The sequence below is a fragment of the Temnothorax americanus genome, unplaced genomic scaffold, assembly GCF_048541705.1.
Source record: "Temnothorax americanus isolate GAGA-0224 unplaced genomic scaffold, ASM4854170v1 Scaffold48, whole genome shotgun sequence".
Classification (NCBI taxonomy): Eukaryota; Metazoa; Arthropoda; class Insecta; order Hymenoptera; family Formicidae; genus Temnothorax; species Temnothorax americanus.
In genome coordinates this window covers 384,230-405,811 of record NW_027509635.1, presented here as the reverse complement: position 1 = coordinate 405,811, position 21,582 = coordinate 384,230, and the positions used below count along the sequence as shown (strand labels likewise).

Sequence of the window (21,582 nt, the reverse complement as noted above, 5' to 3'; positions counted from 1 at the left end):
GCGTGTGTGCGTGTGTGCGTGTGTGCGTGTGTGCGTGTGTGCGTGTGTGTGTGTGTGTGTGTGTGTGTGTGTGTGTGTGTGTGTGTGTGTGTGAAGCATTTATTAAGATAGTTAAAATAATAAGATAGATATAGTTAAATTATACGAGATAGAATTAAATAAGAATCCTCAGAAATAAGTAGGTAAACTAGATTTACTATATATGCAGATATTTCACACTTGGAAAGAAAAAAACGGATGATTACCTCGTCGGTGATGATAACGCCACATGTCAGCAGGGCTATAATAGAGATAACATTGGCAATGCAATTGGTGATGGACATCATGGTCCCAGCAAAGTTTGGGCTGAGATCTATATGATTTATGAGCACACCGCAAAACACTCCAGCGTTCAGACCTACCGCCAGGACGAGAATGGCGATAGCCCAGATATAACCATCGGCAGGTACGACGCTCATACATGCCAGGGCGATAGCCGGACACCATTGAGCCACTGTGTTGGAGATCTTTCTGATCGTACCCCTAGACGCACCTTTCGTCAATGCGAAGTCGGATAAAAAGCTTATAACCAAGCAGAGGACCCACTGCGTTAGGTATGGCAGGGCGGAAATTACACCACTCTACACAAGAGAAAATGTATATTTTAATTTCTTTATGTAAAGTACATATTATATATATATATATATGTCTAATCAATTAAAGGAGAAATAATTCCAAATAAGGTGGAAATAATTTCAAATATATTATAAATATTAAAATAGTGCAATCGATAAATAAATTTTGCCAAAATTGTGAAACTATAATGTAAGAAAAAATATTCTTTACTGTAAAAAATTTTGTAATGTAATTTTAGGACAAACTATTATAGATGTAAATTTCCTGCGTCTATATAAAAATTTATTTTTTATATAGTAATTAAACTGGCTGTACCAGTAAATTTACAGTTGAACATAAATTTATAGAAACGTTTATGTAATAATATTTTTTAAAAATATTTTTAAATATTCTTAATATTAAATTTTTTTTTGAAGCGCAAAAGCATTACATGACATAGCAGCATTGGGGTGGTAACGCCATTTCGTGTATTGTTTTCACTCTATAACTATCTATTGCATACAATTGTATGTAAATTTACTTAAATTTTCCTTAAATTTTGTGTATCTATCTTTTTTTATGTAAAAATTTAATTGTGATGTGTATATATTATATTATCGTTATACTATGGAATATTACAAGAATTGGTATATTCACCTAAAATCTATAAAACAGAATCGTTCGTGTAATTTTCCACTAAATATAAAGATATATTTATTTTTTAGTGTAAAAATATCTACACAATTTTCAAATATCCGCTATTAATTGCGTAATTTTTACACTTATTATTCCCGTACTTTTACATACTTTTTTACAGTGTTTGTGCTTTTTATTTTTTTGCTAAATTTTATTGCTTACCGTTTCGATTTTGAAATTCAACACGCTTGTCATATAACTCGGTATTTCCGTCAATAAAGTCGTGGACCCCCAATTTTGCGCAGAGTGAGTTATTATGATAGCCCACATAGGTATCGAAGTGAAAATCTGCTTCCATGGTATTTTCAGTTTCTAAAAGGTATAAAATCATTCTGAATGTTACAAATTATTCTAAATACTTTATAATACTTTTTATTACATTTTTATAGTTATTATATAAATTTATAAAATATTTTTTGTGTTACAAGTAACTGTTATAACCTTATAACGTAAAAATAATCTAAGAAAGATGTTCAAGCTCGATATTAAAGAAAACCTTTCTTTATCTTATGAAACAGAAAATTATATTGAGGCAATAGATAAGTATTAAGGTAACTCCGGTATTTACGCCGCAGAAATAAAAAAATAGAAGGAATATAAAGATACTTGCTCGCAATCATACTGCATGTTATGCACCTTTATGCCATTATATTAGTATTGTGTTGTAATTTCAGTTCTTTACTGTTATTAATATTAACGAAACCGTCGTGAGTTGAATCGATTTCTCACCGTAGTAAGAAGCGCGATCATATATTACGACCTACGTAAAATGATTACTGCAATGTATGTAAAAGGTTTAATTATTATTTGTGTAAATACATGATACATAAGTGTAGAGGGATAGTAAATGATGAAATGCAGCAAAATACAAGTGCATAGCTCTTGTATTTTTTTTTTAGTTTGATGTTTTGTATATCCTTCTTGTGTAAACATTTTGTAACTTATTATGACATTATTGCCTTATTTATAAACATTATTTGTAATTTTTTATAAGGCGTATATTTTACCCATGAATGTCATATATCCTACCCCTCTGGGATATATGGCAAAAATGCAAGGGTTTCTAAAAGTTTTTTTTATTAAATACAAAAAATAAATATTTTATATTTCTATTTTTTTATAGTAGTAGACAGTATAAAATTTTTATTGGTATAATTCATTTGCCTTAAACATTGTAAATAGTACTCGATAAATTAAGTTTCCCTTAGCTGCGGCGTATATACCGGAGTTACCCTATAGAGGAGACCGGGATTAAACCGTCAGTTTTTTTTCGGTGCCGATTTTTAACAACAAAATAAATAATTTTAGTTAAATGTGGTATACCACTGTAAAGAGTGAACCTTTAGCTACAAAATTTATATAGGAAATTCTTGTCTACGTCGCTTTGTTTAACCGGTATAGAGCAAAAACGAAACGGTGGAAAAATTGAAATCTCAAAAATGTCGGGGTATAACCATCACCCCCCGGGGCAAATCACACTGCATTTTCAATACATATACGTACATCTAATCCTGAAAAATGATAGGATACATTTTAATAATTGTTTTAAAAAAATATGTATAAAAATTTATTTAAAATTTTTATGCAAAACATTATTAAAAAATAATTGTTTTACCTATTCCATAAAACAATTTAGGCACGTGAATACAGATCCTGACAAACGCACGCATGTGTTGTGTGCCCTACGCTCGCACGCAATGCATTGTTTCTCATATGCTCTGTTTATTGTCAACTTCTCTGAGCACACGCAGCACGTATTATCCAAGTCTTCGTCAGAATCCGACTTACTGACGATTAGCCTCAAACACAAGTTTCAGGTTTGATCGCCCACGAAATATTAGACATCAACGATAATGAAAAAACTACACTGGATTCGTGTTCAGCATGCATTACTCTTTATAATTACGTACCTCGAGATTTGGAGAGCAAATATTACTGCAGATATTACAAAATTTCCGCGCAGAAAATTTCACTTTTACCTTCCGAAAAAACGTTTGCCCTCGTAAAAATCGTAACACTGCAGGTAACCTGCCGAAACTCCGTTGGTCACATGGGGGCACATGGGTACCATAAGCAGCGTTTACAATGTTAATAGCGAGTTCGCACAATATACAGGTTCCGAGATATTTGATTTGACAGTTTTACCCCGTAGACGTTTTAGCCCCGGTCTCCCCTACGTAACCCTAAACCATTAATCGTGTCATTGAGATTTATAGTAATAGATTTTTACCCGTTTGACTTCATCATCGCTTTTCGCTCCAGTTGTCCTCAAACTTTCTTCTATATACATTCTCTCCTCCAAAGAAATGCTGTGATGACTGGACGGTGCGTCTGCTCCAAAGTAAAGGAATGCTATGCTCCAGATAATCATTAATACACCGAATAAGTAAAAGATACTAGGCCAACCACTGCTGGATGCAGCAAGAAATCCAGCAATTGGCATTGCGATCACTGTGCCAAATTGGCTACCCGCATTAGCGAGTGTTCCTGGAATACAAAATAGACTTATTTAATTTCCATATTATAATTAAAGTTAAAGATATATTACCACACTATTAGATACGATTTGCTGTAAGCGAAGCAATTAGTCATTTTATAAAATAGAATTATAAAATTTATTGTGTATGAGTATGTGTGTGTGTGTGTGTGTGTGTGTGTTTTTGCATCAAGTTCTACTCGTTTGTCAATAATCTTTTGAAATTTTTAACAAAACGAAGAGAAAGTAGGAAAGGAAAAAAAGGTATAAAATTATATCCGAATTCTAATAAACTAAATTTAATTTTAATAAGCAAAGCAGAAAGTAACGTGATGGCAAAAAATAAAAATTACTTTCTAACCAATTAAAATGTATATATATATATATATGTATATATATAATTATGTATAAATTATATCCCACGCATGTATGTTTTCTTTCTCGTGATATGTGTATATATATATATATATATATATATATATACAATATATATATATATATATATATTGTGACGTTGCGGCTCGCCGCATCGTCACGGCGCCCCGCCGCCGTCACAAGACGCGGAATTTTGCGCCCAGGGACGGACCAGGGAGGCAACGGCGAGATCTCCAGGGGTCATAATTAATTGCGTTTCCACGTTCTGATGACGTTCCTTTTTTTTTGCAATGTAATACGCGCGGCACCTCACCCACACCACGGCACACCGCCGAGGGAGTACGTGGCGAGGAAAATCAAGGACGATCGATGACCCGGGAGGGGTGGCAAACGCGGAAGCAGCAGAGATCGCGGGCTGGCGAGAGCAGCGCGGCAGGCGGGCGGCACGTACGGCAGCGACGGACGAGGCCGCCGATAGCGGGGCCCCAAGCGCATGGGTGAACACCCGGCTGCAACAAAGGATCTCTACAAAACATCGACCTACGGGGTGACTGATCACCGCCCCAGGGTCAAACCGGAGACACACCGGCGAGAACCGAATTCCGTCCGCTGCTAAGGACAGAATTGAGGAGTCGCACGCCGCCGAGGGACCGCTGCACGCCCCCGAAAGATCTCGTATCGACAGCACTGCGCCGGGACACCGCGGGCTTGCAAGCTCGCGCCCGATTGGCTCGCGCGCCCCTCAGGAAGGGGTACCGTATCGATTCCGCAATCGAGCGGGTCTAGCGTTTTCACTCTCTGGTCGTCCGTCGGCGAGAATCGTTTTGTAAGATACGCGATAGCCACCCCGAGTCGGGTATTTCGATATTCGTCTGGAGGATCGAGGATCGTGGTGGAAGGCGACGGCGAGGAGCCCAGGAGGAGGCGTATTCCCGGTGAGGTTGCCCGTAAATCGCGATATGTAAAGCCACGACACCGCCCTCCGGTACACGCTCTCGCTCGGGATAACGTCTGTTAAGATTGAGTGTAATTTCGCGATCGATAACGAGAGCGAAGGGCCTCGGGATGGTATCGTGGCCGCGGAACCGCGGTACAAGCGTTGTGGCGAATCCCTGGAGATCGCGATAGGCGTTAATGAGTTCGGTATCGCGAGTATATTGCGTTGTCCTCGCGACCTTGGTATACGGCCGCATACGGGCCGGTAGTTCGTCAATTGCGTTCCGTTTCTTCGCGTCGGGAAGTTCTGGTGTTTGAGCGTCGGTGTTAGCGTATCGATCGGTGTTCGGATCTCGTGATTACGGGCTGAGAATTGTGCTCTCGCGCTGAGAAACTTTGCGTCCGGTATTGCTTGCGCTGCGTCCTATACTCGCGTTAATAAAGTACCGGCGTTCACACGCTTCGTGCGTTTAGATGTTAATTGCGTAGTTCTTCCTGGCGTTCCGTGGAGATTAGAAGAGCACTTCGAGTCAAAGGTGGTGTGGCCTTCTCCACACCTGGCGCCCAACATTATTAGCGATATCGCGACTGGCTTGGTTAAATGACTCGGCGCCTTCCCGTTGCGCCCGAGCCGGATATCTCGCGTTAAGCTAAGATATTATTGCGACAGAGTTTTCGTACGGTCCCGGACGTGGTTTCCACGCAATCCAAGCGTGACGTACCCTTATTTCGCGACATTTTGTGTTGAATCTCACTCTCGTGAGTGATATTAAGCGTCTTATTATTATTCATATTATTCATATCATATTATTAATCGTTTGAGAATAGAACCTTCAGCGGGTTTATTAGAGACCCAGTTAATACTCCGTGGGTGTCTCGCGTCCGCAGTAATATTAGTTCTGTTAAAGGAATCTCGACACCCCGCCACCGGCATTCTTGATTTAGTTATCGAAATTATCTTGTGTTTGATCGAAGCCGGATGGATAAACGTTGTTATTTTCCCGACAACCAGTACTCAATAAATATTATATTCTTTGTTATCTGACTGAGTATGAAATTAACGTGTCACCCCGCCGAGTGCCGTGCCGCCCTTCATTAACCCGGCCCGTGATTAGGTCAAGCTAGCCGATTCCACGCACCTCCACACTTCGTTTCGCGTCTCGTTTAGGTTTTCGCGATTTCGTGGACGCGAAGGTACGCGTCTAACATTCGAAACATTTCGTGGAGTATCGGAGGTGCGAGGAAATCACTGGAGAGGCCATCCATCCCGCTCTCCTAAGTCCTTTTGATCCGGCTCACGTCCCGGAGCGGTCCGGGAGTGCAAAAAGTCGTGACAATATATACATACATACACTAGCATGCCCCGCCGGGCTTCGCCCCGGAGAACATGTGTATTAAGACACGCAAATAGTCTCTCTCTCTCTCTCTCTCTTTCTCTCTCTCTCTCTCTCTCTCTCTCTCTCTCTCTCTCTCTCTTTCTCTCTTTCTCTCTCTCCCTCTCTCCATATGCATTGCTCTCATACGCGTAGCTTTTGCCATTTTTTAATTTTCAATATTACAAACTTATATTTCGGAAATAAAGCATTTTTGCATATAACATGCCATACCTCAATTTTGTGTCAATACCGCCGGCATTAGCATTACCCAAGTGTATGTGTGTTTGTGTTAGTGTTTGTATGTGTGTGTGTGTATAAAGAATAAATATACCGGGTTAAAAAATAACACCACAGGAAGATTCGATCAATTATTTTCCGAAAGCGACTTTCGATATTGATTAATTGATTAATATTTAATATGTGAATTTAACAACTTATTTAGTTTCAAAAATTCTACCCCTGTTTTTTATGTAAAATTCTTTACTATTATAATAAAAAAACAGTTTGTAACCTTTTTTTATTTGCTATAATTTCGGTAACAAAAAATTATACATTTTATAGTTCTCTCTGGGAAATTCTACCCCTATTTTATATACTTTTAGTAAAAATTCGGTCAATTATTTCTCGAAAAATTAGAAAAATAAAAAAACCGGCTTCCAGAAAATCGGTAACAAAAAACTATACACTCTACCTCTACACTCCCTGGGAAATTCTACCCCTATTTCATATACTTTTAATAAAAATTCGGTCAAATGGTTTTTAATTCGAAAAACTTCTGATACCGGTTTCCAAAAAAATCGATATTAAAAGTATATGAAATTTAATAAAAATTTGGTCAGATGGTTTTTAATTTCAAAAATTTCAGTACCGGCTTTCAAAGAGATCGGTAACAAAAAATTATACACTTGATGGCACTCCCCGGAAAATTCAACCACTGTTTTATATACAATTCCTTGAAATTCCGTCAATTATTTACCGAAAAATTGAAGAAATTAGAAAAACCGGTTTCCAGAAGATCGGTAACAAAAAACTATACACCCTATAGCACTCCCCGGGAAATTCTACCCCTATTTCATATATGTTTGGTAAAAATTCGGTCCATTGTTTTCCGAGATCATAGCGAACAAAAAAAAATGCAAACCCTGTTGCTTTATAATAATAGTATAGATATATAAGATAATATCTGTTCGTATATGCATATATAAAAAAAAGAATTATAAGAAGGAATTAAAAAATGTTAACAATTGTGGATTTAACACGGTGAAGGCTCATTTACAATAGCCATAAAAATATGCAATAATACGTAAATAGTAAGCTATTGACTAATAAGATTTTTACAGTTCAAGAATAATTGACTGTAATTGTTCAATTTTTATTGCTTACGTCTTACGGTTATTTATAGAATGAGCTTGACAAAGGAAAAGGCAATTTTACTAAACTTTTGTTTGTTAGAAACGATTTACAATAAAACGCGGAGACAGAGTTACTACACCTATAATGACGGACACATACACGCACACGCACATGCACACGCACACGCACACGCAACACTCTAGAGACAAAAAACCCATTATAAATCGGACGTTTAGATCTCGCTTTGAGCCATTTTCAGCGATGTGGCAATCAAAAAGATCTTACATTCTCCAACAAGAAATAAAGTAATTTCAAAACTTTATGTATATCCTCTTCTAAAAAGGGCATGCCGTAGGTATTGTTGTCACTTTTCCGCGATGCCGATTGGTTCTCTTACTGCGCTTACTTCATTTGCAGCTGTCATTGTATATTTTGACAGTTGTGTGTATCAAGGGTTAATAGTGTAATAGTAATAGCATAATGTTAAAGCTAAATAGCGCGCGCGAAGCGCGCGTCTGTAGTGTCTAGTATACTAAAAAGAGCGTTATTTTTTGCAAGAAAATCCAAGTAAATGTTAGTTAATGATTATTGTTCAATGATTATTGTTCAGTTATGACTGTCGTTTTGATTCTCACGTTACAAAATACTTGGGATCCTATCGTAAATGTCTTATCAGCTATACATCAGTTTTTATCGTTTTTAATATGGTTAATGAATCGTTTATTTACGGTATTCTATCAGAAACTCACGTTACAAAATACTTGGAATCTTATCGTAAATATCTTCTCAGCTGCACATCAGTTTCTATCGTTTTTAATATGGTTAGTGAATCGTTTATTTACGGTACTCTATCAGAAACTCACGTTACAAAATACTTGGAATCCTATTGTAAATATCTTATTAGCTATATATCAGTTTCTATCGTTTTTAATATAATTAGTGAATCATTTATTTACGGTATTTTATCAGAAACTCACGTTGCAAAATACTTGGGATTCTATCGGAAATTTCTTATTACCTTTATATCGGTCTCAATCAGTTTTTAACATAATTAAAGTTTCGTTTATTCACGATACTCTATAAGAAGTTCTCGATACAATACACATGGGCTTGCATCCTAAATTTCTTATTAGTGGTGCATCGGTTTCTATAATTTTTAATGGTATTAAAGTAGCTATAATTGTGTTTTTAATATGGTTAATAGTGAACCGTTTATTTACGATGCCCTGTCAGAAAAAAATTGGAAAAATTTGAAATTTCTCAGCTATATATCAAATCAGTCAGAACATCTTTAGATGTTTGCTACTCTGCATGCCACCGGATTATAACCGTGTAAAAGAAAAATAAACCGTATCAGAGATCTTTCTATGATAAAGAAAGAACTGCATTTTTTTTTGAAATAATTAAGCTTCCACCTTTGCGACAACAGCACCAGAAAGCCAAGGGCCAAAATTTTCACGCTTATTAGAGAAATAAAAACAACATTTACATTAGAAACGTCTTATTTAAAATTGCACTAAAATACAAATAAAATATTTTATTATTTTAATCTTAATAACAAATCACACACACACACACACACACACGCCCGCCCGCCCGCCCGCCCGCCCGCCCGCCCGCCCGCCCGCCCGCCCGCCCGCCCGCCCGCCTGCCCGCCCGCCCGCACGCACGCACGCACGCCCGCACGCACGCACGCACGCACGCACGCACGCACGCACGCACGCGCACGCACGCGCACGCACGCGCACGCACGCGCACGCACGCGCACGCACGCACACGCACGCACACGCACGCGCACGCACACACACACACACACACACAAAAATACTTCGACGAGATGTCTATCGTTTTAACTTTATACAAACATATACAAAGTAGAAGGTTTTCAAACGATTCAATTTATATCATTAATATACGATAGAAAACGAACCGATTTGCTGCCATAAAGAAGATGATAAGTTGTATGTCAGAAAATCCTGATAAGAAACGATAGATGTATCGGTTCGGTTAAGTCATATAAATATCGATAAGATGTCTATCATTTTATTCTTATATATCCGTATTAATGCATACGGTAAAATTTTTACCATAAATAACGATACATATTATATCGTGTATATACGATTGATTCAGATGAGCAATAATTGTACATATAGAAAACGATTCATAACTATAAAATTTGTATAGTTATTTTCTTATTCGGACCTAAAACGATAGAAACCGATTCGATTCGATTAATGTTTTATCTGTCTTTTAAATATGCAACGATAGAACCGATAAGATACGATACGTTTTCTATCGGATATGGTTACCAGGGATGTCACTTGTTAATTCCATTATATCGATATTTCGACGACATAACCTATTTTTTGTTTTATATATCTAAATATATTATTAATATTCCATTTTATAAATAAACTAGACACTACAGACGCGCGCTTTGCGCGCGCTATTTAGCTTTAACATTATGCTATTACTATTACACTATTAACTCTTGATACACACAAGTGTCAAAATATTATACAATGACAGCTGCAAATGAAGTAAGCGCAGCAAGAAAACCAATCGGCATCGCGGAAAAGTGACAACAATACCTACGACATGCTCTTTTTAGAAGAGGATTAACATATGTAAACATACGTTAAAAAGATATAAACATGTAAATAAAAAAGTATAAACATATAAATATACAAAATTGTTTTTTTTAACATTTAATTTATTAGATAAGATATGTACTATTCCGGTCTGCCAACACAGAGATAGCATTCCAGGACTAGTTCAGAGGTTACCTTAAAATTGATGATAGCCCTTAGTGTTACCTGGATGTCCGATAATATGAGAATCCGCTTATTTGCATAAATCCTCCTTAAGTTCTCCCACACGCAGTGTAGAATGACATAAACTTCAGTCCGGAAAACGGTGACATGTTTACCCAGAGAAACGCTTATTTGCGCCGCTGGTCTTAGGCCAAATATTCCAGATCCGCTGCCCGAGTCAGTTTAGGAACCGTCAGTAAACCATATCATAGCATCTTCAAGCAGCCTTCGGTTCCCGTCTTCCCAGAGTTCTGAGTTTATTGTAATTGATGTGTAATTCTTATTAAATTAAAAAATAAGGGTGACATTGTCTTGCCTCATCACAAGAATTGGGTCTTTTACAATGTCCCTTATTAATTTTTAGTAAATCCGCCACCTGAAGACGCGCTTGATAGGTAGCTCAACCCACAAAAATAAATGTTTTAAAAAACAATTTTGTATATTTATATGTTTATATCTCTTTAACGTATGTTCATATGTACAATGTTTACATGTTAATTTATTTATAAAATGGAATATTAAAATAATATTTTTATATAAAATGAAAAATGGATGAAATTTCTGTGGTAAATTTTACTTTTTTAGAGTAAATTCGGGCAACAAACAAAATAGTTTTTTACATGTCAGGATGTCCTCTACGTATTGATAAAGTTTCAGAATTTTTTGAATTTCCGAGTTGAGAACCTTTCCTTGTTACTTTCTAAATCTGAATCAGTGAAAAATCACTGGATCCAGTGACTTTTCGCTTATTCAAATTTAGAGAGTAAGAATTTTTTATGTCAAGTATTTAAATTATATTTTTTCACAAAATAACCTGAAAACCGATTGTTTCCTGATATCCGATTGAAATTTACCGCGCGCAGATACTGAATCTATTCTCACCTAGTCGTGCTCTTTCAACGGGTGGCGCCCACTTTGAGAGGAAGGTTTGTATGCAAGGATATAAGCAAGCCTGAGTGAGACCCATGCCTATCCTGCAAGCCAGGACGGCCTCCAGACCCCCGTAATGGGCGAGGGTCGGTGTTAAGACTTGGAGAATCCCGCAAAGCAGCATCCCGATGCCAAGAAGCTTTTGGGCGCTCCAAACATCGGCAATGTAGCCGCTCGGCACCATTGTTACCACGTATCCCCAGGTGAACGAGCTGAGCACCAAATCCTTTTGCTGCTTAGTCCAACCGTAATCCTGACAACGTAATCAATATAATTTTCGAAAGATTTTAAACCTCAGTAAGCCTACCCAGTAAGTAACATGCAACTTACATACAAGTTACAATATCCTACAATATAACATGTGTTGCATTGCATTTACATTGTTAAGTAAGAAATAGTAACTTTTGTATAATGAAATGAATGTAAGTTGCATAATGAAATTTATACAGAACACTATTACCTATTCGAAAATTATCGTAGACATGTAAGCATTTAAAATAACTTTTATGGTAATTTTTATATCCAATTATATACATATATATATATATGAAATAAAATTGATAAAACGTAAAAAAAGGAAATATATCTAAACTGATCTTAAAAATAAAATATTTTACGATTGTACTGTTTCCGCACTCATGGCAGAAATAATTATTTCACAATGCATATTATTTTAACTAATTTAATTTAATTTTGTGTGTGTGTTCTTAATTTTTCAACATAAACAAGAATTTTTAAGTATTAAAACAATTCCGTGAAGTTTATCATGACAAGATCATCGACGAGACAATGACGGCGATTACAATCTGACAAGTCATTATCTTGTCAATCTTTATTAGAGTTCTTGTAAAGACAACGGTAGCCGTTATCCGCTCACAATCAGTCGAGATTCGTGTATATGCGGCAAGAATTCGCACAGAAGTAAATATATTTAGCTTTACTGTATTTAACGCAAAATCAATGTAAAGAAGATAGTCTCTTCAGCGGTCGTAAGCGGTCATCGCGATTAATCTCACGCGTGAAGAGGAAAAGGCATTATATCTCATCGCGTCCAAGGCATTTCGACTCGATTCGATGCACGTTATTCCCCCGATTCCGTAGACAATCGAGAAAAATTTCCTTCCTCCGGTACAGATTCCAGATAGGTAATCGGCGCAATTACGAATTTACATCAGAACATTCTGCGACCGGTAAAAACCCACCTGTATATTGACGTAAGCAGCTACACTCGATTGAGCAAATTTAATAATTTAACAGTTTTGATTATCTCTCTGCATACAACTCGATATAAAAGTCTATATCGACGACAAATCAACTATGAAATTCGATATCTTGAACGTAAAATTTAATTTCAGAAATAATAGATATGTAAAAAATACGTGAAGAATACTTCAATCATTGCAGATGCGTCATTTACAGCATGACATATCTACGAAGAAACTTAGAGATTTCTGATCGGTCAAATTCAACATTTTCGTCACCTAGAGATGTAAACTCGCGCACAAGGTATGTACCGTTAATCTAAATTATAATAGTTGCGAAAAACTACGAATCTAAAGAAACGAATGTTTTATAGACACACATATCAGTTTCCGTTTCCGCGCAAGCAACAATAATTAATAACCCAGATAGCAAAGCGCGTCTGAGCAAAATCGCGCAAACCTGTGATTGCTTATGATGCTGGGAACTTACCGTACATTTGTTTCAATTGATTTCGAGTAATTTAACATTTGAAGCAACGCAGGCAACATTGGCTATGTGTATTGCCAACAATTTGTCGGCAAGACAGTAGCTGTAGAGAGAGAACTTTGTTAGAGAGCGCTTGTGTGGTTTGAGAGAGAAAATTCTTATTTTTCGAGTAGTTGGCAGGCTTGTCTCCTGTGTGGTATGAGTGTGTGCAAGCAGAGTTCGTTGAGATGTGCTAGCGACACGTGCGTTCTTGAGAAATCCCGAATAAAGATATCATTCCTTACATATCCGTGCCTTATTTACGCATTTTATTCAGTTCAAGTTTGAACATCTGGCGACCGTGACAGGACTCTGGCGTAAATAATCTCGTGTGATCATGGATAACTGCAAGAAGTTAAGGAAAACCGCGCGTGCGGCATTCACAAGAACAAACAACTGGCTCTCAACGAATATAAGTAGAGACGCAGCAATCGAGGATATACAAGCACAGTTTGCGTTGTTAAAAGATAAAGCCAGTGAAATCGAGGATCTCAACGATAAATTGTGTTGATTATTTAGCAGGATCGAGTGGTTTCGGGAACCTCGCGAATAAGATTGAGCAAGTAAAAGATATACTAGAATATATTTCAAAGAGTACAGAAACGTAAACTCGAACTTAAACTTTTGTCGAACTGAACATGAGTAACGACTTGTACAACGACGTGCTGCTTACTGCGGCGTGCGCGACTGACGAGAGAGGCGAGCCGGAGGGGAAAAGAAAAAACAAAACGCTAACGCATGCACGGTCGCTGTTGCCTCAATAATAATAACGGCGTGAAGCGCGCCAAGCTTAAAGGTCATTTCACGGTGACAATCCAACAAATTGCAACAGTTACTACTCTGATGCAACCGAATCCCCCAATTGCAAATGACGGCGAGGTTGTTCAACCAAGGAACAGACGTGACAACGAACAAGCCATCCAAGATAAACGATTCGAGCTACCGAAGATCGAGTTACAGAAATTCAGCGGAGAGTTACGCGAGTGGCTGCAATTTTGGAGTCTCTTTAAGAATATCCACGAAGATCAACAGATTACCAAGGAAGATAAATTCCAATATTTAGTTCAGGCTATGGTAAAGGATTCTAGAGCTAGTGATCTCGTGAATAGTTATCCACCAATCGCGGAAAATTATGACAAAGTCATAGACAGTTTAAAATCAAGATTCGGTAAAAACGATTTGTTAATTGAGTTATACGTGCGCGAGCTGCTCAAGTTGGTGTTGAACAACACCACTAAGTCGGGAAAGAAGCCATCCGTCAGTAACCTGTTCGATAAGCTCGAAACGCAGTTGAGAGCGCTCGAGTCGCTTGATGTCACTACTGAAATGTGTGCGGCCATGTTGTATCCTCTAGTGGAATCTTCGCTGCCGGAGGAGACATTATTGAGAGTTTGGCAGCGATCACCGGCGTCGTCTGGCGCTACCGTCGCAATAAAGGACAAGCTCACTAACCTCATGTCGTTTTTGGCGGAAGAGGTTCAGGCAGAACAAAAAATTGAAATGGTTGTTAGTGGTTTCGGCATCACCTCAGAGGCAAAAGTGAAGGATAGGAATAAGAGAACGAAACAGGAAGCGTCGGAAACACCAACGGCGGCAGGACTTTTAACAGTAAATGAAACGATCGACTCTCTAAATGCATTTTTTGTGACGAACGGCATAACTGTGTGAATTGTGAAAAGGCTAAGAAACTATCTCTGGCAGAGAGGCAGGAGATTGTTAAAGAAAAAAAAGCCTGCTTTTGTTGTGCCAAAATCGGACATAACCTCAAGAGTTGTCGTTATAAGGGTAAGTGTGCGTGGTGTGGTCACAGGCATATTCTGTTGTTGTGTCGTAGTGTGGCCTCTAATACGTCGAGCTCCGGAAGTAAAGCGAAGACGGACACTCAAGAAAAGGACGTCGTGGAGAATCTGTCCAATCTGTCATCGGGCCCGGAAGTTTTTATGCAGACACTTATGGTTAAAGTATACAACGACAATCAGGAACAGTTAATTCGAGCGGTCGTTGACTCTGGGTCACATCATTTGTATATCTCTGCTGACGTTGCTGCGAAGATGCAATTCAAAAAAACAGGTAATCGCACGATGATTCATTCGCTGTTTGGAGGCGTAAGTACTCAACCTCTGGATCACAAACACTACCTCGTTTGTTTACGTAGTCTTGACGGTGGCTATGCGTGCAATTTAATGCATTTGAGCAAAATAAAATATGTGTCAATATTCCCAGGGTGACCGGAGGTTCTTGGATCAAGGACCTAAGTAGAAAATATATTAATCTCACAGATGCTAACCACGATGAAATACCGATTTCCCTCTTGATAGGAGCCGATGTTGCTGGCAAGCTTCTAACCGGTCGAATAGTTCAACTTGATAATGGAGTAACGGCTGTTGATACCAAGTTTGGATGGACAATAATGGGCAAAAATCCATCGCACGTTTGTCAGCACAACGACAGTGTGGCGATCGCTTTTTCTATGTATGTGGACGAGGCGAAGATCGAAGACCGGTGGAATTTGGACGTTTTGGAAATACAAGATCCCATCCAAAAATCTATGAAAGAACAGCATCAAGAAAACGTCCTAAAAGGCTTTCGACACTCTACAATCATAAACGAGCAAGGACGTTATGAGGTATGTTTGCCCTGGAAGGAGAACCACCTAACTCTACCAATGAATCGTGCGACGGCTGAGCGGAGGTTAGAAAGTACAATCAAGAAGCTAAAACAAGATGGTCTCTACCAAGCCTACGACGACGTCTTTCAGGATTGGTTAAACGATGGTATAATAGAAGAACTTTCTAGCAATGAAGCAAAGGATTATGGACATTACCTGCCACACAGACACGTAGTTAAGGAATATAGCACGACTCAGATTCGCCCGGTTTTCGATACATCGTCAAGAGAAAGAAGAGGTCCCTCGTTGAATCAGTGCTTAGAGACGGGACCAAATTTTATTGAATTGATACCCGAGTTGCTGCTACAATTCAGGCTGCAGAAATTTGGAGTGATAGCAGATATACGAAAGGCATTTCTCCAGATTAGCGTCTCGAAGCAGGATCGAGACGTTATGAAATTTTTGTGAAAGAGACGGCCTGAAGACACGGAATTTGTGGTCTATCGACACTGTCGTGTCGTTTTTGGAGTATCAAGCAGCCCATTTTTGTTGGGAGCAACCATCGATCTTCATCTGGAGAACATTGCTCGAGACTTGCCTGAGGAGGAAATCAACTTAATACGTGATCTTGCAAAATCCTTCTACGTTGACAACAGTATAATGAGTCTCCCAACGGTTGACGAGGTAAAAGGTTTCAAGGAGAAGGCGACTCTATACATGAGTAAAGGAGGATTTGACCTTTGAGGGTGGGAGTATTCTGGCGATATGAATCCCTCGACAGAAACTCCAGTTTTAGGCCTTGTCTGGGATAAAGGTGAGGATATATTAAAGATTTCCGGCCATTGTTTACAGCCGAGGATCCCCGAGGTAGTCACAAAAAGAAAGATTTTGGCAGCCACACAGAAGGTATTCGACCCGATTGGCATTGTTTGCCCGGTGCTCTTGTGCCCGAAGCTGATTCTGCAGGCATTGTGGACTAAGAAGACAAATTGGGATGAGACGGTCGATGAAGAGACGGGCGCAGCATTTGTCAAGTGGCTTCGAGACTTAGAGCTTCTTTGTGAAGTTAGAATTCCGCGATGGGCTTTTGGAGGAACTAATGATTTTTTGTCACTCCATTTGTTTGTAGATGCCAGTCAAGCCGCCTATGCCGCAGTAATTTTCGTAAGAATTGTCTGCAGTCAGGGGATTAAAGTTCACTTACTTCAGGCCAAATCTAGACTCGCACCCCTAGGAAAGCCAACGATCCCACGCCTGGAATTGATGGGTGCTGTTATTGGAGCTCGATTACTGTGTAGCACCATTAAGTATTTGAATTGTCCTGAGGTCAAGGTATACTGTTGGACTGATTCTTCCACGATGCTTGCATGGATCAAGAGAGAGAATCAATGGGCGACGTTTGTCTGGCGACGAGTGCAAGAAATTAGGCAATTGACAGAACCTGATGATTGGCGTCACGTTCCTGGAGATTTGAACCCTGCTGATCTTCCGTCCAGAAGATGTTCTGCCAGGAAACTAATCAAGACTAAATGGTGGCTAGGACCACAATGGCTCTCGCACCCTGAAGAAGAGTGGCCCCTATCCGACGCTAAGATAGATGAAGATGCTGTGTTCGAAGCGAGATGAAGAAAGGAACGGTCAGATCAAAGATTGTACAAATCTCGTCCGTGCTAGTCGCCAATGCAACGGGACATGAATCTAAGGCAAGTGGAGAAATGGTGATTCTGGATATTTCTTATGAGGGAATTCTACGGCGACTCGCCTGGATAATGAGGTTTGTTGCAAATTGTCGACTAGAGGCTTCGAAAAGAGTAAGGTCCTATTTAAAAGTAAAAGAAGTTACAGCTGCGGAATTAAAATTGATACGCATGGTTCAACGTAAAAGTTTCTTTGGCTTCAAGGATTCAAGGATGAAATCGATGAACACATATCTAGACGAAGATGGAATAATTCGACTGAAAAACCCGGTCGCGAATCGGGACGATACCATGGATTTCAGACACCCGATCTTGTTAGATTCACGACATTCCTTGGTAAACAAACTCATTGAATACACGCACTTGAGGTTAAACCATGCACCAGCAAGTATTATGATTAACGCTCTACGAGAGCGATTCTGGATACTGGGATGTAGAAGAGGCGTTAACGCTGTTATACACAGTTGTGCTTCCTGTCACAGATTTAATGCTAAGAGAGTTGAAACATTGTCCCCGGCTCTTCCTGGAAAACGAGTTAGAGATGCAGCCGTCTTCGAGATTACTGGAATGGACTACGCAGGCCCTTTGTTTCTCCGAGACAAAACTAAGGCATGGGTCTGTCTTTTCACTTGTGCCATTTATAGAGCGGTCCATTTTGAACTAGTGTCTTCTCTGACCACGGAGAATTTCCTGGAAGCGTTCCAGCGATTCGTGTCGAGGAGAGGTCGGCCTTCCTACGTTTACACGGATAACGGTACCAATTTTGTTGGAGCCAACAACCTTTTGCAGAGCATCGACTGGAGAAAAGTGGAAAGGTATGGCGTCGTTAAGCGAATTCAATGGCAATTCAACCCCCCCTCTGCTGCCTGGTGGGGAGGATGGTGGGAGAGAATGGTACGCTCTATGAAAGATATGCTTCGAAAGGTCCTTGGGAGAGCTGCCTTGAATTTTGAGGAGGTTACTACTGTACTTTGCGACTGTGAAGCTGTTATAAATAGTCGACCCTTAACTTACCTGGCTGAAGATACCTGTCAGCTCGTGCCGTTATCGCCTTCATTATTTCTTCACGAGTTGAAAAATGACCAATTTCCTGACGTCGATATAGCGATTACCACTCAGAAAATTACTGCAAGACTTCGCTACATTCAGGAACTACGCGAGGCTCTGAGAAGGCGTTTCAGAATCGAGTATCTTGGTCGACTGAAACAGTGTCCTTCGAAGCGATCTACTACACGCACTCTCAAGGTGGGAGATGTCGTCCTCATCGGCAACGACCTGCAGAAACGTCTGGACTGGCCCTTGGCCAGAATAATTGAACTTATTCCTGGAATTGATGGAGAGACGAGAATTGTTCGTTTAAAAACAGCCACGGGAGAACTTATACGTCCTGTACGCACACACACACACGCACGCTCGCACGCACGCACGCACGCACGCACGCACGCACGCACGCACGCACGCACGCACGCACGCACGCACGCACGCACGCACGCACGCACGCACACAACGAGTATTTCCCTTAGAAGTACACTCTGGGGAAGAATCTTCAGATGAGCTGAGAGCTTGTCATCAATCGAAGAAGAAATCGTCAGAGAAAGCAGAGACTGTTCCCGCTAATGAAACTTGCAAAGTGCGAAAGAACGCTGACGTAGAAAAGCCTGAAACGCGTATGTACACGTTACGGAAGACTTGTGAAGCCCCCGGTAGAGCTTTAAGGATTGTCATGTGTTAATGTTCATTGAGCTTATTCCTTTTGTAATGAGAGATAAATTTTTATTTTTTGTTTTGAGCCGTTAAAGTAAACCCTGTGTGTTGAGTTGTTGGGACTGTCAACAACTCAAGGTGGGAGAAAATGTAGAGGGAGAACTTTGTTAGAGAGCGCTTGTGTGGCTTGTGAGAGAAAATTCTTATTTTTCGAGTAGTTGGCAGGCTTGTCTCCTGTGTGGTATGAGTGTGTGCGAGCAGAGTTCGTTGAGATGTGCTAGCGACACGTGCGTTCTTGAGAAACCCCGAATAAAGATATCATTCTTTACATATCCGTGCCTTATTTACGCATCTTATTCAGTTCAAGTTTGAACAGTAGCATCAAATTTACTTCACGTTGCTAGCAATATGACGGCATTGTGGGATCCTATATCCTATGAACTATTACAGCAACATGACAGCAATAGCTCAAATTTTGAATCAGACGATTTTAGACCGCAGCATAAGTTACCAGCAAGTTGCTGGCAAGTTGCTATACAAAATTGTTATATCGTGAAGGCATCAAGTTGCCGAAAAATGCGGATTTAGTTGCCACAAGTCTGATAGCAACACATACTATGTCGGCAACATGCCAGCAACAATGCAGACACGTTGCTATCTGCAAAGTTGACGTCATCGAAGCTCGGTATGCTCGGTATATGCTCATCTGACAATCGCTAGAACGTAATCTTGAGTGCTTTAAATTGTCCGAGCGCAGCATCGGTGTTTGAGTCACCAGTTTCAAGCCGATGCAGAAAAGATAAGTATGTGATTTACCTCGATGTCAGGATTCGCGGTGCTCGCGTTCGCCATCGGCACCACTGCCACTGACATCCCAACTCTGACACTATATCCGATGGTAGTACCTAGGAAAAGCAGCGTCACCTGCAGGTGCCTAATTCCGAGGGTACCTACGAGAAGATCACCCCTTTATTGTAATAACGAACAAAAATCATTATAACAATTAAATTGATAAATATTTATATTTAGAATTTTCGAGAAGTTTGTTGTTCAATTAACTAAATTTGATAAATATTATTATATAATCAGTAGTGGCCGAGTGCTTAGCTCTCACTATTTCAGAAGTTTTTTAATTGTATTAAAAGAAAGGATAAGTTTTTACTTATAGTTAGTGCTTGTCCGAAGTAATCATTTATAAATTTTTGTGGTTTTTTGGACAAAATTCAAAAATTTTTGACAAACAAAGGAACACTATTCAAACATTAATCAATCTAGACGAAAGCACATTAATTTCGCTCATTATTAAAACTTAAAGGAATTTTGGATTAGATATGACATTTCTTTTCGCGAAGGAAATTCATCATGGATACCCTCGGCCCCCGGGTAGGAGCCAAGGGTTATGCCGGACTCTTACCGCGGGTGGCCTACTTCAAGCGTTTGGGAGATGTCCCGGGATTCAACAGTTTCAATACTACCGGGACATCCCCCGAATTATGACTGTCACACAACGTTAAAATTAATCTTGGATAAAAGATTGATCTGAAGTACTAGCGACAATTAAGTAAACAAATTAAGTAAACAACAAGGATGTTTGGATATAAATAAAAGCAAATGTAAAATTTTCTATATTTTTCGTATATTGCAAAACAATTTTTCTTCCGCAAAAAGAACAATTTTGATATTAAAAATGTATACCACGTACACAAAAACATTGTTTGCTTGTGCTAAAGAAATTGTCTTGAAATTTATCACTACAAATGAGGAGATATGGTTCAATCTAAGAAGACCAGATTACACTCTATATAGTTATATATAAACATATATGACCAGATTTGCGTAGACATGAGAAGTCATATCTGAGCATATCTAACTAGATATAATTTGATCTGGTCAGATCTATAATCCTTTTTTCCCGGGTAATTCTAACAAAATTAGATGATAACGGGTCGATGTAGTAAATGCAACCCGATAAGATGCAGAAATCACATGAAGATAAGCCGCGCACTCTCAGAAAGTTAAGATTAAATTAATAATTCCTATTCTCCTCTGTCGAATAAAATAAGATTGACTTAATATCTTGAGACAAGAGTAATATATATAAATTTAAGCTTATATAATATTCTTGCGTTTAGACTAAATATTTCCGAAAAATTATAACCCAAGTGATACACGTCACAAAATTATGTTACCTTATCAAAAAGAAAAGTCTCGTTTTAAGTGATCTATTACAATTACAAAAAAGAAATGATATCTCTTTAAATTAAAGCGCCAATTACAGAGAGAACATGTATAT

General features: G+C 39.0%; 2 protein-coding genes across 3 annotated transcripts in view; one reads left to right on the top strand and one right to left on the bottom strand.

Moving 5' to 3' along the window:
• Positions 1-344, top strand: part of LOC143903503 (uncharacterized) — a 52,125-nt gene extending 51,781 nt beyond the window's left edge. The window contains exon 4 of the transcript XR_013258727.1: positions 209-344. The gene's annotated coding sequence lies outside the window, so the exon portion shown is untranslated. The remainder of the gene's footprint in view (positions 1-208) is intronic.
• LOC143903505 (putative inorganic phosphate cotransporter) overlaps positions 1-21,582 on the bottom strand; it is a 52,548-nt gene that overhangs the window by 1,808 nt on the left and 29,158 nt on the right. For both annotated transcript variants that reach the window (XM_077417143.1, XM_077417144.1), the window contains 5 exons: positions 20,106-20,239; positions 11,505-11,805; positions 3,521-3,777; positions 1,453-1,602; positions 246-620 (listed from right to left, as the gene is read on the bottom strand). In XM_077417143.1, the coding sequence (XP_077273269.1) occupies positions 246-620; positions 1,453-1,602; positions 3,521-3,777; positions 11,505-11,805; positions 20,106-20,162 (1,140 nt within the window). In that variant the 5' untranslated portion in view covers positions 20,163-20,239. The remainder of the gene's footprint in view (positions 1-245; positions 621-1,452; positions 1,603-3,520; positions 3,778-11,504; positions 11,806-20,105; positions 20,240-21,582) is intronic.